Source organism: Panthera pardus, unplaced genomic scaffold, assembly GCF_024362965.1.
Source record: "Panthera pardus isolate Hobbes unplaced genomic scaffold, ASM2436296v1 HiC_scaffold_11, whole genome shotgun sequence".
Classification (NCBI taxonomy): Eukaryota; Metazoa; Chordata; class Mammalia; order Carnivora; family Felidae; genus Panthera; species Panthera pardus.
The window spans coordinates 2,196,322-2,213,683 of record NW_026526666.1 but is presented as its reverse complement, the minus strand read 5'-3'; the positions used below and the strand labels follow the sequence as shown (position 1 = coordinate 2,213,683).

General features: G+C 40.2%; 1 protein-coding gene across 8 annotated transcripts in view; it reads left to right on the top strand.

The window, feature by feature from the left end:
• Positions 1-17,362, top strand: part of RPRD2 (regulation of nuclear pre-mRNA domain containing 2) — a 99,829-nt gene that overhangs the window by 35,057 nt on the left and 47,410 nt on the right. For all 8 annotated transcript variants that reach the window (XM_053889966.1, XM_053889973.1, XM_053889968.1 and 5 more), the window contains exon 2: positions 14,770-14,899. In XM_053889966.1, the coding sequence (XP_053745941.1) occupies positions 14,770-14,899 (130 nt within the window). The remainder of the gene's footprint in view (positions 1-14,769; positions 14,900-17,362) is intronic.

Here is a 17,362-nt window from a genome sequence, read left to right as displayed (position 1 = left end):
ACAGAGCCCAATGCAGGCCTCGAACTCATGACCTGTGAGATCTTGACCTGAGCTGAAATCAAGAGTCGGATGCTTAACTTACCAAGCCACCCAGGTGCCCCTCTGTTTTCTTTATACAATACCAACCTCTGAAAGGAGTGAGAATTCTGATACGTGGATTTGAGACAGGACTATCCTTAGCACCCAAGGTAGAACAGATTACATTGCTTATTTGATCTTCCTCTTTTAGTCAGCATTTTCACCAATAATGGTGAAATTAGGTCAAACTTCAAAAGAGTATAAATGTTATAAAAGTGCAATGGTGCAGATTGTTTAAGACTCTGTAATAATAGATTTATAGAAGATGGACTTGGTTAACAAGGGACAGGAGTAAAAGATTTCTTCTCCTCTTAGATTATTGCATGGTGTTATCTAGGAGAACCCAGAACATTTGGGGTTAATTGATAGGAGAGAGAAGCAGATAGTTTGGAGCGTAGGGGAAGATGAGGTCTGGATGGGGGGTGATTTTAGAAGTGAGGCTTTGGTTAGTATCTGTTTATCCGATAGAAGTTATTGTATACCTGCTAAATAGTTGATTGACATTGGGATACAAAGCCACTGTGCTCAAGGAGCTCATGGTCTGCTGGGGAGACATTTGTTAATGGATATTTTCAACTCCAAGTGAACAGTATCTATGCACAAAGTGTTTTAGCAGTATTAAGAAAGGGCTTAAAATGTAGCAGTATAGTGGTCTTTTTTAAAAAAATTTTTTTTTACATTTATTTATTTTTGAGAAACAGAGTGAGACAAAGCGTGAGCGGGGGAGGGTCAGAGAGAGAAGGAGACACAGAATCTGAAGCAGGCTCCAGGCTCTGAGCAAGCCGTCAGCATGGAGCCTGATGAGCAGCTTGAACCCACAAACTGTGAGATCGTGACCTGAGCCGAAGTCGGGTGCTCAGCCGACTGAGAGACCCAGGTGCTCCTGTAGTGGTCGTTTTAATGTACGTGCCCACGTAAGTAATGTACGTGCCCAAATGAAATTCCAAAAAGTATACAGTAAAAAAAATGAATTCCTTTATCATGACAGCCCCTGCTTCTCTTGATCCTTGGTTTCTTCTTTCTGCAGAGGCATTACTATTAACAGTTTCTTGTTATCTTCTCAGAGGTGTTCTCTGTGAATATAAAATGTATGCTTATTTGTATTTTTTGTGCACCTATATAGTGACATACTACGTCATTGTGCTTTTCCCTTTATATCTTGGAGAAGGTTGTAAATGAACTATTGAATGTCCTCTGTTTAATAGTTATGTGCTGTTCAGTTGAGTGTAGATGATTTATTTGCCCAATCTCCTATTAATGGACTTTCAGGATATTTCTAGGCTTTTGTTGGAAATAGTGCTGCAGAGAGTATTTTTTATACATAGATTTGTACATAGGAGCAGGCATATCTGTAGGATGAATTCCCAGTAGTCTGGAGAATGCACTGTAAAGCAGTAAAACTAGAAGCAGAGGAATTCTAAGTTAAATGCGAATACAGTGTGACCTCCAGTAATGTATAGCTCTTGAGATCTGTAATTTCTGTATTAGGATATCACATTCATTTGTGTGATATTAGTGTAAGACTTAGTTTGTTGGGATGGTACATAGATTGCCAGGGTTCTTATATAACAATAGTATAACTGAGTTAGTACATGTTTCCCCAGTCCCAACAAGAACATCTCATTAAGGGAGAGGTTAAGGTAGATTTTAAGTTCGTTGATAAATCTGTTCCAGATAAGCTTCATTGTAAATCTGAGCCCCCAAGCAAAATATCAAAGCACTCTCTTTTTTTAATGTTTATTTATTTTTGAAATAGAGAAAGAATGCATGTGCATGAGGAGGGGCAGAGGGAGAGAATCCTAAGCAGGTTCCATGCTGTCAGCAGGAGCCCAGTGTGGGGCTTAATCTCATGAACAGTGAGATCATGATCTGTCCTGAAATCAGGAGTTGGATGCTTTTAACCAACTGAACCACCCAGATGCCCCTCTTTTTTTTTTTTTTTTTTAAAGGCCTAGTAAACAAAGTGTCTCTGACTTTTTTTTTTTTTTTAAATTAGACCTGGGGAGAGGAACAGAGGGAGAGAGAGAGAGAGAGAGAGAATGAATGAATGAATGAATGAATGAATATCTCAAGCAGGCTCCATGCTCAGTGCAAAGTCCAGTGCTGGGCTCCATCCCATGAGTTTGGGATCATGACCTGAGGCAAAATCAAGAGTCCGGCACTCAACCGACTGAGCCACCAGGTCTGACTTCTAAAGAGTACAGCACTGTTCATTATCTTTAGTTCACAAAAGAGAAAGAAAATGGTATTTTAGCTTTTTAAAAAAGTCTTAGAAACTGTTTGAATGCCTTCATTTTACAGAAGCTAGTTCTTGGCTCAGCCCTACACATAGGTGACCACACATCCTGATGGCATTAGCACCCTTTCACTCTCATTGTGTCGCAGTTTAGATATAGATGATTGTCCTTACACAGTTGTGGATCATTGTGGCACTCCCAATGATTCTCTGTAGTTCAGTATTCTCTCTACCACCTTGATGCTCTTCCAGATAATTATTTTTTTCTTGTTAACTCTCAACAAATCTACCTAGTGATTTTAAGGAAGTTGGAGGATTTATATTTTTAAACATTTCTCTCTTTTTTAACATTTGCTTATTTTTGAGAGAAATCATGTACACATGCTGGGGAGGGGCAGAGAATGGAGACCGAGAATCCCAAGCAGGCTCCATGCTGTCAGCGCAGAACCCAACTTAACTTGGAGCTCTAACTCTTGAACCATGAGATGAGCTAAAATCAAGAGTCAAGTGCTTAACCTACTGAACCACCCCAGGATTTATCTTTTTTAAAGAGAAGATATGGATTCTTTGTGAAAAGGTGTAATTTTCTTTAAGTATTTCTGTGGCACTGTCATTATTTGTACTAAATATCCTTACAAGTAAATTTTTTTTTAATTTAAAAAAAAAATTTTTTTTAACATTTATTTATTTTTGAGACAGAGAGAGACAGAGCATGAGCAGGGGAGGGTCAGAGAGAGAGGGAGACACAGAATCCGAAACAGGCTCCAGGCTCTGAGCTGTCAGCCCAGAGCCCGATGCGGGGCTCGAACTCACAGACCGCGAGATCATGACCTAAGCCGAAGTCGGACACCCAACTGACTAAGCCACCCAGGCGCCCCAAGTAAATATTTTTTTTAAATTAGGCAAATATTTAAAGGCAATGGCGGGGGGTGGGGGGAATGAGATGAGAGAGTAAACCATGAGACTCTATGGGAAAAGAATGTGCCAAGCAGAGGGAGCAGGCTGCTTAAAGGACCCTGAGGTGGGTGTGACCCTGCATAGGCCAGGTGTGCTGCAGGCCTTTTATCAGTAAGGTGCCTGGAATGGGATGAATGGTGATCAGGACAGAAGATCAGAAATAATGTGGTGTCAGATTGTTTAGGACTTACAAGACATTGTAAGATTTTGATCTTGAAGGAGGGGAACGTTATTGGAGGGGATTTAAATAGTGGAGTAATATGATCAGATTTATATTTTAAAAGGATCATTCTTCTGAGATGAGGTTAGACTGAAGTGAGGCAAGGTAGAAGCAGGGAGACCAGTTAGGAGGCTACTACAATAATTAAAGCAAAAGATGATTATGACTTAGACCAACAAAGTGGTAAGTAGTAGTTGGAATCTATGAATTTTTTAAAATTTGTTTTAAGGGGCACCTGGGTGAGTGACTTCAGCTCAGGTCACAATCTCACGGTTCGTGGGTTCGAGCCCCGCGTTGGGCGCTGTGCTGACAGCTCAGAGCCTGGAGCCTGTTTCAGATTCTGTGTCTTTCCCTTTCTCTGTCCCTCCCCTGCTCATGCTCTGTTTCTCTCTCTCAATAATAAAAGTTTAACATTTTTTTAAAATTTGTTTTAAATAATTTCAAATTTAAAGTTGTGGTATAATGCGAAGACCTCCTGTACGTTTCACCCAAATTCCCTAGTAATAACATGTATCTCCTTATCTCTTACTGCTCTCTCCATATACACACACACTTCTTTCTGCTGAACTATTTGAAAGTATAAGGCAGCCATGATGCCCTATTTAATACTTCATTGTCTGTTTCCTAAAAACAAAGATATTCTCCTTCTGTTGCATTAATAAGCTTGGGTTGCCATAACAAAATACCACAAGTTGTTAAACAACATAAATTTATTTTCTCACATTTCTTTTTTTATTTATTTTTTATTTTAGAGATTGTGCAAGCAAACAAGCAGGGGAGGGACAGAGAGAGAGAGAGGGAGGGAAAGAATCTTAAGCAGGCTCCACACTCAGCATCGAGCCTGATTTGGGGTTCAATCTCATGACTCTGAGATCATGACCTGAGCTGAAATCAAGAGTTGGATACTCAACCGACTGAGCCATCCAGGTGCCGCTGTTTTCTCACATTTCTAAGGTGGAACATGGAAAGCCCAAGATCAAAGTTCAATCCCAAGATCAAGGTTTGGCTTCTGGTGAAAGCTGTCTTCCTGATTTATAGACAGCCTCCTCCTTACTGTGTCCTCTCATGGTGGGCAGGGGTGTTGGGAGTAGGAGGGCTCTCTGGTGTCTGTCTCTTCCTATAGAAACACTCTTATCTTCCTATAAGGCCCCACCCTCATGACCTTGTTTAACCTTAATTACCTCCTCCCCCACTGCGGTTTAGGACTTCACCATACGAATTTTGGGGAGACACAGTTCAGTACATTGCAATGATTGTTGTGTGATATCTGCACAACCATCAAGATCAGGGAATGAACACTGATACAGTACTGCCATGGACTCTACAGACCGGTTGAATTTTGCTAGTTACCCCAATAATGGTTAAAGGTACAGGGTCTTGTGTAGCAGTTAGTTGTCACATCTTCTTATTTTTCTTCAGTCCGAACAGTCTTTCCTTATCTTTTATGACCTTTCCATTTTTGAAGGACTTGGACCAGTAACTTGTAAACTATCCAAAAATTTGTGTTTGATGTTTCCTTATGATTAGGTTCAGGTTATACAGTTTTGGACAAACATACTGCAGAAGTGATGCTGTGTTCTTAACTTGTTATATTTGGAGGAACATACTGTTGATCTGCCCTGTTTTAAAATTCTTTTTTTTTTTTTTTAAACATTTATTTATTATTGAGAGACAGAGAGACACAGAGCGTGAGCAGGGGAGGGGCAGAGAGAGGGGGAGACACAGAATCTGAAGCAGGCTCCAGGCTCTGAGCTGTCAGCACAGAGCCCAATGCGGGGCTTGAAGCCACGAACCGCGAGGTCATGACCTGAGCCAAAGTCAGACACTTAACTGACTGAGCCACCCAGGCGCCCCATGATCTGCCCTGTTAATAGTGATGTTAACTTCTGTCACTTGGTTAAGATGGTTTTTGCCTATAAGGTTTCTCCACTGTAAAGTGAGTGTTTTGTGGAGAAGTAGTTTGAGACTTTATAAATCTCCTGTTCTGCATTAAACTTTCTCTCTCTAGCTTTAACATCCATGATTATTGTTGCTTGTGTCAGTTCTTACAGTGATGGTTGTGAGATGCTGGTTTTTTTTAATGCCATCAATCCTTATATATTGGTTAGTTGGCATTTGATTATAAAGCAGGGCTTTCCCCCTTCATCTGTTTATTTCAATATGTATTCATGGATTGCTGTTTTATTCAGTGGTTATAATCCTTTACTATTACTGATTTTGGCACTTGGCACTTGTTCATTGCATAGAGTTGGCCAGCAGGAACCCCTTGAAGGTAGAGCCTGTGTCCTTTGACATCATTCTTTGAGCACTTTTTTACTTTGGTTCAAGGTGTTCCAAGCTCTTGAACCTTCTTCTTTCCTGGCCTCCAATCAGCCATTTCTCCAGGAAGCTCTGGTTCTCTGAAACCAAGATCTAGATATTAGATACTGGGATATTATCACTTCTAGGCCTTTCAGTGGAAAGATTTAGGAAATAGTTGTATGTATACACACACACATGTATACACAGACATTTCTTCCCTGTATAGTTCTGTATATAACTATGAGGTTTATACCAAGACTCCAGTTACAGTCCCAACGTAACAGGGTTTATTCTAATCTTCCCCCTTTCCACATTTGTAACTTCCTAAAGATAGCATTAATGAGATCTGCATTGTGACTTTGGATGTAGAATATGAAAGAGAAAGAAGGGATCCTGGGTGGCTCAGACAGTTAAGCATCTGACTCGATTTTGGCTCAGGTCATGATCTCACTGGTTTGTGGGATTGGGCCCCTCATTGGGCCCTGTGCTGACAGCGTGGAGCCTGCTTGAGATTCTCTCTCTCCCTCTCTCTCTATCTGCCCCCCCCCCCCCCGCCACCCACTCTCGTGTTGGGAGCGTGCGCTCTCTCTCTCTCAAAATAAATATTCATTTTTAAAAAGAAAGAGGAGTCAAGAGTGACTCAAGATTTTTGGCTGAAAAAAGCCACCAGAAGAAATGCCATTTACTGAGATGAGAAGACCATAGGAGGAGACAGTTCAGAGGAAGAGATTGGAAGGTCACATGTTGAGGCTAAACTGTGAATTAGACATGCAAGGTGAGGTGTTGGGGAGGCAGTTGGATATTTGAGTCTGCAATTCAAAGAAAGGTCCAGGCTGAAATGCAGATTACTTCAAGACAACTAGTTGGGGCGCCTGGGTGGCTCAGTCGGTTGGGCGTCCGACCTCAGCTCAGTTCATGATTTCACGGTTCGTGAGTTGGAGCCCCACATCTGGCTCTGTGCTGACAGCTCGGAGCCTGGAGCCTGCTTCGCATATTGTATCTCCCTGTTCCTCTCTGTATCTTTCTGTTCCTCCCCCACTCGCACTCTGTCTCTCTCTTTGTTCTCTCTCTCAAAAATAAAAAATAAAGATTAAAAAAATTTTTAAAAACCTTAATTCCATATCCTTTCTGATCTCTTTCACTGATTTTTTTTTTCTAACATGAAATCACTGTAATTACTGGGTTTTTTTAATTTTTTAATTTTTTTTAATGTTTATTTTTGAGACAGAGACAGAGCGCGAGTTGGGGAGGGGCAGAGAGAGAGGGAGACACAGAATCTGAAACAGGCTCCAGGCTCTGAGCTGTCAGCACAGAGCCCCATGCAGGACTCTTATCCACAAACTGTGAGATCATGACCTGAGCCGAAGTCAGACGCTTAACTGACTGAGCCACTTAGGAACCCCTGTTTTTGTTTTTGTTTTTGTTTTTTTAAAGGTTGACTCTTTATTATAAAAAAGTTTTAATTACCAGAGTTCTTATTTCATCCATAGCCTGCTAGGTATTGAGCAGTTGATGGTTTTTTTTTTTCTAATTTCCTTTTCAGTAAATTTTCGTTTTATCTAATGCCAGAATTCAGATTTCTTTAGTTTATCCAGAAATGTCATTTACAGATGATTAGTCCAAACCTTTGTGCAGTTCAGGAACACAAATTAATTACATCAGATTATTTTGTCTCTTGAGACCCTTCATCTCTCCACTACGTTTTATGCCACTGATTTGTTTTTGTTTTGTTTTGCCTTTTCTATTTACTTTTTTTAATTTTTAAAAATTTACATCCAAGTTAGCATATAGTGCAACAGTGATTTCAAGAGTAGATTCCTTAGTGCCCCTTACCCATTTAGCCCATCCCCCCTCTCACAATCCCTCCAGTAACCCTCTGTTTGTTCTCCATATTTAAGAGTTTCTTATATTTTGCCATCCTCCCTGTTTTTATATTGTTTTTGCTTCTCTTCCCTTGTGTTCATCTGTTCTGTGTCTTAAAGTCCTCGTATGAGTGAAGTCATATGATATTTGTCTTTCTCTGACTAATTTCACTTAGCATGGAACCTACAGTTCCATCCACGTAGTTGCACATGGCAAGATTTCATTCTTTTTGATTGCTGAGTAATACTCCAGTGTGTGTGTGTGTGTGTGTGTGTGTGTGTGTGTGTGTGTGTATATATATATATACACACACACACACACACACACACACACACACCACATCTTCTTTATCCATTCATCCATTGATAGACATCTGGGCTCTTTCCATACTTTGGCTATCATTGATAGTGCTGCTATGAACATTGGGGTGCATATGCCCCTGCGAAACAACACACCTGTGTCCCTTGGATAAATATCCAGTAGTACAATTGCTGGGCCATAGGGTCGTTCTATTTTCAATTTTTTGAGGAACCTCCATACTGTTTTCCAGAGTGGCTGCACCAATTTGCATTCCCACCAGCAATGCAAAAAGAGATCCTCTTTCTCTGCATCCTCGCCAACATCTATTGTTGCCTGAGTTGCTAATGTTAGCCATTCTGACACATGTGAGGTGGTATCTCATTGTGGTTTTGATTTGTATTTCCCTGATGATGAGTGATGTGGAGCATTTTTTCACGTGTCGGTTGGCCATCTGGATGTCTTCTCTGGAGAAGTGTCTATTCATGCCTTTTGCCCATTTCTTCACTGGATTATTTGTTTTTTGGGTGTTGAGTTTGATAAATTCTTTATAGATTTTGGATACTAACCCTTTATCCGATATGTCGTTTGCATATATCTTCTCCCATTCTGTCGGTTGCCTTTTAGTTTTGCTGATTGTTTCCTTCACTGTGCAGAAGCTTTTTATCTTGATGAGGTCCCAATAGTTCATTTTTGCTTTTGTTTCCCTTGCCTCCAGAGACATGTTGAGTAAGAAGTTGCTGTGGCCAAGATCAAAGAGGTTTTTGCCTGCTTTCTCCTCGAGGATTTTGATGGCTTCCTGTCTTACATTTAGGTCTTTCATCCATTTTGAGTTTCTTTTTGTGAATGGTGTAAGAAAGTGGTCCAGATTCATTCTTCTGCATGTTGCTGTCCGGTTTTCCCAGCACCACTTGCTGAAGAAACTGTCTTTATTCCATTGAATATTCTTTACTGCTTTGTCAAAGATTAATTGGCCATACATTTGTGGGTCCATTTCTGGGTTCTCTCTTCTGTTCCATTGATCAGTGTCTGTTTTTGTGCCAATACCATACTGTCTTAATGATTACATACAGCTTTGTAATACAGCTTGAAGTCCATATGCCACCGATTTGTTAATGGATTGGGCCAGTTGCCCTGTAGAATATCTCACTTTATAGATTTGTCTGGTTGCTTTCTTGCTGTGTTATTAGCTCTTTTTATTATTTCAAACAATAAAATTACCTGCAGCTTTTTCTAACACACCCTTTTTTATAAAAACTTCATGGTCTTTGTTAGCCACAAAATAAGGGTTAAAACTTTCTTAGCTCAATATATAGTAACCATCAGAATTTGTCATCTCTGCCTATTCTCCCACTGTTCTTCCAGCCAAACCCATGTCCTGGTCTGAGACACAAATAGAAGTAGGTAGTGATTGGTGCGCCTAGGTGGCTCAGTTGATTGAGCGTCTGACTCTTGGTTTTGGCTCAGGTCATGATCTCTCCGTCTTGGGATCAAGCCCCATGTCAGGCTCTGAGTTGGGCATGGAGCCTGCTTGAGATTCTTTCTCTCTCCCTCTGCCTCTTTCCCCAGCTCGTACTCCCCCCCCCCCAAATAAAAAAATTAAAAAAAAAAGAAATCAGTAGTGATTAAGAATATAGACTTTGGAACCAGATTGTGTGTATTTAAAAATATTATTATTTTTTTTAATTTTTATTTTTAATGTTTACCTGTTTTTGAGAGATAAAGACAGAGCATGAGCAGGGAAGGGGCAGAGAGAGGGGGAAACAGAATCTGAAGCAGGCTCCAGGCTCTGAGCTGTCAGCACAGAGCCTGACGTGGGACTCAAACTCATGGACCGTGAGATCATGACCTGAACTGAAGTCGGGTGCTTAACTGACTGAGCCACTCAGGTGCCCCTCTATTTAATTTTTTTTAATACTTTTTTTTTTTAATTTTTTTTAATGTTTATTTATTTTTGCGACAGAGAGAGCATGAATGGGGGAGGGTCAGAGAGAGAGGGAGACACAGAATTGGAAGCAGGCTCCAGGATCTGAGCTGTCAGCACAGAGCCTGACGCGGGGCTCGAACTCACGGACTGTGAGATCATGACCTGAGCCGAAGTCGGACGCTTAACCGACTGAGACACCCAGGCGCCCCAATACTTACTTTTTGAGAGAGAGAGAGAGAGAGAGAGAGAGAGAGACAGACAGAGTGCGGCGGCAGGGGGAGGGGGAGAGGCAAAGAGAGATACGGAGACACAGAATCCGAAGCAGGCTCCAGGCTCTGAGCTGTCAGCACAGAGCCCGACGCGGGGCTCAAACCCATGAGCTGTGAGATCATGACCTGAGCCGAAGTCAGATGCTCAACTGACTAAGCCACCAAGGTGCCCCCAGACTGTCTGAATTTAAATTCCAGCTTCAGTACTTACTTACTTCATACTTCATACTTTGGACAGTTCGTGCCATTCCATCTGTTAAATGCAGATAATAGTACCAACCTCATAGGGTTGTTGTAAGGATATCAGTTAATATATGTGTCATCTTGAAGTGCCTGAGTGGCTTAGGTTGTTGAGTGTCTGATTCTCGATTTCAGTTCAGGTCATGATATCAGAGTTGAGGGACTGAGTCCTGCATCGGGCTCTGTGCTAAGCATGGAACCTACTTAATATTCTCTATTTCTCTCCCTCTGCCCCTGTCTCCTGCTCACACTCACTCTCTCTAAAAATAAATTAAGTAAATATTTGTATCATCTTTAAAAATGTCTAGCACATAGAAAACGCTTCCTGCCTACAAAAATACAACTTCCTCATCAGACATTTAACATATATTATTTAAGCACCTGCCACACACTCAATTAGTCATTGAGGACTTAGCAATAAACAAGACAGAATTCCAGCCTTTGGGGAGCTTATACTCTAGTGGAAATTGCAGAGAAGTACACTACAATGTGATAAATGCATGACAGGTATGGGTTCAGGATGTACTAAAGGCCTTATCTTACGGAGTCAGGGGAAGCTTCATGGAAGATGTCATATGTAAGCTGAGAGTTGAAGGAGGGAAAGGAATTAACCTGTTGAAATGGGTGGTAAGGCAAGGGTAGGAGGTGGGGCTTGATGATGAGAACAAATTGTAGGTCAGTAAACTGCACCTTTAAGGTCAGTAAACTGCACCTAAAGAAATCAAGTAAGCAAGAACTCTGTGCGGAGGGTTTGGAAAGCATTCAGGATTGGTCTTCTCAAATCCCACTGCCTTTAGGCATCTTCTCAGGCTACCTCAGCCAATTTTTCTCACTCTTCTGACTTTCAATAGTGATTTGACTATAGAGTGTAGGTTTTACATTGAGAAGAAATTGCACTAAAATAGTTTGGGGAGGTTTGTTTGGGGAAGAAGTAGAGATAAGATGGGGGGAGACCAGAATCTGTCATGAATTAAATTTAAAATTTTGAACTTTTTCCCATGGATGAGTAGAAAACACAAGATATTTAGGATGGGTTCTCCTAGAAAAGGAAAATTCAGAGAGAGAGATTGAGCGCATGTGCAAGGTTTCTGGGAACTGTGAGTTCTTCCTTAAAGATAGAACTTTGAAGGGGAAGAGATGAGACTGAAAGAGAAGGTAAGATCCAGATCATAAATGAAGACCACGGTGTTTAGGCATTTTCCAGTGAGCAGTTGGAAGTCGTTGACACATTCGATATGGGAAACAATTAGATAATGAGAAGCAAATTTAGCAATTGAGAGAGTGAACTTGAGGGGACTTAGAGGCAAGGTACCAGTTAGGAGGGTACTGCAGTAGTAGTCCAGGTAAAAGGTGATGAAGCCAGCAAAGAGCAACAGGAAGAAGAGAAGGAAAAGAGGGGAAAGCTTTGACAAATATTACTGGAGTAAAAATTGGCTGGACTTGGAGACTTATCAAATATGGTGAGGGTCTCCTATGGAGTAGGAAGAGTCCAAAAATGTTGCTAAAATTCTGGCTAAATACAAGAGCAGTACCAGAAGAGGAGGAAGATTAGTAATAAAATATTGAAAAATCAAGCTCAAGGTGCCTCTGAGACATGGACGTGGGTGTGTGCATTGACTGATAAAGGGAAATCCAGGGTTGGTATCTATGGACATGGGAGTCATTGATGCATAAGTGGTGGGAGTTAAAGTGGTACAAGTGGATGGTTTTGCAGGTAGCATTCCATTTTCTGTGTGCTAAGCACTGTCCTGAATGCTTTACATACATTGTTCCATTTAATTCTTTTTTTTTTATTTTTGAGAGAGAGAGAGAGAGAGAGAGACAGAGCATCAATCAGGGAGAGGCAGAGAGAGACAGAGACACCGGATCCAAAGCAGGCTCCAGGCTCTGAGCTGTCAGCACAGAGCCCGACACAGGGCTTGAACTCAACCATGAGATCATGACCTGATCCAAAGTCGGATGCTCAACCAACTGAGCCACCCAGGCACCCCTTCATTTAATTCTTATAACAACTCTATGAAGTTGTCATTTTACAAAGAAAAAGAAAGTGTAATATAGGAGAGTTAAGTAGTATAAAAAACCCCAAGGCTGATAAGCGACAAAGTCAGGAATGGAGCAAACTATCTGACTTAAAACCTGAAATCTTAAACATCGTGCCATGGGTGAATTGAGAAGAGTGCTCAGGAGAGAACCCTGGGGAGCTTCAACATTTAAAGGAGGATGGTCATGGATGGAGCAGTCTATCTGCACATATATGTAGATATTTGCATATATGGAGAAGGAACCAGAGAGGTAGGAAAACCAGGAAGGTGGCTGTGACAGAAATGGAAAGAGGAATTACCATAACATTACCATAACATTGTGCCAGAAGCCACAATGAAGTAACATTTTAAATTTTTTCATTGGGTTTAATAATTTGGAATTTACTGGTAACCTTGGTAATTGCTGTTTGGTGGCAACATAAATGAAATAGCATAATTTGTGTAAAATTCTTAAGCATAGTAGATTGCATATTTTAAGCACAGCAAAAAAAAAAAAAAAAAAAAAGTCTCTCGTATAGTTACAGGAGTTAAAGTGGAGACAGTGAGGACTCTTTTAGATACCTGAATCTAAAAGATCTTAACTGACTCAGGTAAGTTGATTTGGTTGGGTTTAAATATGGATACTTTTTTTGAGAAAACAGAATTTCCATCCAATGACTTCTGCTTTCTCTGTAGAGTAGCGTATAAACTTATCTGTTGAGAGTGAGAAGGAATGTGGTGAAACAGGGGGCTTGAGAAGAGTGGTAAAAATTTGAAATCACTCTTACAGCAGATGAAAGCGGATGCTGATTAAGAACATGTGGAAGGGGGGGCACCTGGGTGGTTTAGTCGGTTAAGTGCCCGACTTTGGCTCAGGTCATGATCTCACTGTTCTTGAGTTCGACCCCCATGTTGGGCTTTGTGCTGACAGCTCAGAGCCTGGAGCGTCTTCAGATTCTGTGTCTCCCTTTATTTATGTCTGTTCCTCCCCTGCTCATACTCTCAATCTCAAAAATAAAGATTACCAAAAAAAAAAAAAAAAGAACATGTGGGAGCACTGTAGCATTGTAGTGGCAAGGGCCCAGTTGAAGGAGACTAGATTTATATGGTTTCAGTCCTCCTGGTGGTATGATTTTTCTCCAGCACAATCCAGGAGCAGAAATAAAGGTGCAGTAAAGGGATTTAGATTGATCCAGATTTAGGATTTTGTTGAATGCATGTGATGGAAAGGCTAGATTAGGGAAGAAAAGGAAAAGAAAATGAACGTTTTTTTATTTTTTTAATTTTTTTTAACGTTTATTTATTTTTGAGACAGAGAGAGACAGAGCATGAACGGGGGAGGGTCAGAGAGAGAGGGAGACACAGAATCTGAAACAGGCTCCAGGCTCTGAGCAGTCAGCACAGAGCCCGACGCGGGGCTCGAACTCACGGACCGCGAGATCGTGACCTGAGCCGAAGTCAGCCGCTTAACCGACTGAGCCACCCAGGTGCCCCGAAAATGAACATTTTAATAAAAGAATGGTTTAAATAATAGATCAAAGACTGTGGAATTGATAGAGAAAAAATTGAGTAAAAAAAAAGTGACTAAAGTTAGAGAAAATATAGAACTTAGATCTTGATGAACAGATAGAAGGGGAGTGGGAGGCTATGGTCAGAAAAGGGGATTTTAAAATGCACAGAAGAGTGGTTCTTGGAGGTCACTGAATTTAAGATAAGATATTGAGAGACTAGAAAATGTGATGGATCATCCAAAAGGATATTAAACTTGTCTAGGATATAATGAAACTTGGGGTGGTTTTGCTTGAGGTTCTAGAAGGCAGATTGATTTGGCCTTTGAAAAACTTAATCTAGGTGTGTGGTCAAATTACTTGTCCTAGGACCTAGTGCTGTAAGTAGCAGATAGCAGGATTTAGGTGTATGAGTAGTATGTGGACTAGTTGATTAAAAAAAAAAAAAGAGTCTATCTACAATAATAATGTAGAGGAGGTTAAGCAGTTTGCCTAAGGTCACATTCCGGGTGGTTCTAAAGCCCATACTCTTTCCATTAACCCTGGTGTATTTGCAGTAAGCTGAGCTTCCGGAGAACAATTTCATTTTAGCTTCTCCAGAGATAATGAGGTTTTTAGTGCCAAACATCTACAAAGTGAAATGGAAATCTACCCAAGGAGCACCTTGAACAGAAAATTGACCTGAAGTAGTCAAGGTTTTTAGGTACCAGTTTCAATAAATTGATCCATTAGTTCATTTTTCTGTTTATCTGTTATATACCCATATAATAGTTACACAGTTTACACACTGATAATTGAACTAAGTGTAATTTGACTCATTTGGTTTAATTTATTGTCTTTTGTCATTTCTAGCTGCCTATCCCCACCGTTTGAATCTCTTCTACCTTGCTAATGATGTCATCCAGAACTGCAAAAGGAAAAACGCAATCATTTTCCGTGAATCATTTGCTGATGTCCTTCCTGAAGCAGCTGCTCTAGTGAAGTAAGTAAATTCTTACTGCTTTTTGGGATCTAAGCTTAGAAAATTACGAATTTTAGTTCGCCTTTTTACCTGTTAGTAAGAATTGTTAATAATTCTACATGCTTAAAGACCGAAGGATATTTTGCTCAAATTGTTCATGTAACTTTCCCACTAATACACATATTTTTCTTTTAAACATTCTTTCTTCTCTCTCTCTTTTTTTTTTTTTTTAAATGTTTTTATTTATTTTTGAGAGAGAGAGAACAAGTTGGAGAGGGGCATAGAGAGAGGGAGACAGAGGATCTGAAGTAGGCTCTCCACCAACAGCTAAGAGCCTGATGCAGGGCTTAAACTTTCGAACCCTGAGATCTTGACCTGAGCCGAAGCCAGACACTTAACCAACTGAGCCATCTAGGTGCCCTTCTTTCTTCCCTTTTTGAAAGCTTGTTTGTTACTTACTCTCTCCCTCTTTACTACCTTGACCATATGTATATCTCTTGGTCTTATTCTTTGGTTGGGAGTACTTTCCAACTGTTTCTTCTGTTTCCATATTCTTTTACACATTTCCTTTCTTCTTTCAGTCTTTTTGAAATCTTGCACCCTCTATGACATCTGTGTAATTAAAGAGAGATGGAAATATTTATTCCTAACCTCATATTGATTTATTCCATCCTTAGTGAAATTGTATGCAGTGTTTCCCAAAGTATGGAATACTTAACATTTGATCTTACTTTTACTCTGTATTAATAGTGTTTTCCTGGTGTTTCACCCATATTTGCAAGTTGTTTATTTGGTTTAAGAGGCATACACACCCAACTGGAGGGTAAACAATTATATGGAACAATCAAAATAGTTAAATATTAACTCAAATTATATATTGACTAGCATAGTATTATATACTTGTATAAATAATGTGACTATTGCATATTACCGATCCATTTGTTAGTATTAACCCATTAAAAACAGAACGATCCCTTTTCCTTCCTTTGGATTATTAAGTTGAGGTGTTTATTTTGGTCCTACTTGAATGTGCTATGTAATACAGGTTTATACCCACGTCAGAGTACATAAAATAGAGGTGCCTGGCTGGCTCAGTCAGTAGAGTGTGTGATTCTTGATCTCCCACAGTTTGTGTGAAAATAGGTTATAAATTCAAAATTGTTATACAAATATTATTTGCAACTCACGGTGACTAACTTTTCAGGGAAGCATATTGAATTTTATTATTTCTTTTTACAAAATGAGAAAACTGAAGCCCAGTGCAGTTAAGAAATTGCCCAAAAGTAAAATGTCAATTTAGTAAAAGAGGTGAGAATAGAATTGAGATTTTTTTCTGACTCTGAGTCCCCTATTTCTTTCTTTTTTTGTTGTTAATTTTCTTTTTTTTAATTTACATCCAAATTAGTTAGCATATAGTGCAACAATGATTTCAGGAGTAGATTCCTTGATGCCCCTTACCCATTTAGCCCATCCCCCCTCCCACACTCCCTCCAGTAACCCTGTGTTCTCCATATTTATGAGTCTCTTATGCTTTGTCCCCCTTCCTGTTTTTATATTAATTTTGCTTCCCTTCCCTTATGTTCATTTGTTTTGTCTCTTAAAGTCCTCATATGAGTGAAGTCATATGATACGTGTCTTTCTCTGACTATTTTCTCTTAGCATGATACCCTCCAGTTCCATCCACGTAGTTGCACAGGCAAGATTTCATTCTTTTTGATTGCTGAGTAATACTCCATTGTATATATATACCACATCTTCTTAGCCTAAACATCCATCGACGGATGAATGGATGTTTAGGCTCTTTCCACACTTGGGCTATTGTTGATAGCACTGCTATAAACATTGGGCTGCATGTGCCCCTTCGAAACAACACACCTGTATCCCTTGGATAAATACCTAATAGTGTAATTGCTGGGTCATAGGGTAGTTCTATTTTTAATTTTTTGAGGAAGTTCCATACTGTTTTCCAGAGTGGCTGCACCAGCTTGCATTCCCACCAGCAATGCAAAAGAGATCCTCTTTCTCTGCCTCCTCACCCACATCTGTTGTTGCCTGAGTTGTTAATGTTAGCCATTCTGACTGGTGTGAGGTGGTATCTCATTGTGGTTTTGATTTGTATTTCCCTGATGATGAGTGATGTTGAGCATTTTTTCACGTGTCAGTTGGCCATCGGATGTCTTCTTCAGAGAAGTGTCTATTCATGTCTTTTGCCCATTTCTTCACTGGATTATTTGTTTTTGTTGTTGTTAATTTTTTTAATATTATTTATTTTTGAGACTGAGATAGAGTGTGAGTGGGGGGAGGGCAGAGAGAGAGGGAGACACAGAATCCGAAGCAGGCTCCAGGCTCTGAGCTGTCAGCACAGAGCCCGATATGAGGCTCAAACTCATGAACCGCAAGATCATGACCTGGACTAAAGCTGGACACTTAATAGACTAAGCCACCCAGACACCCAGCCACCTGTTACTTCTATTTTACGGTATA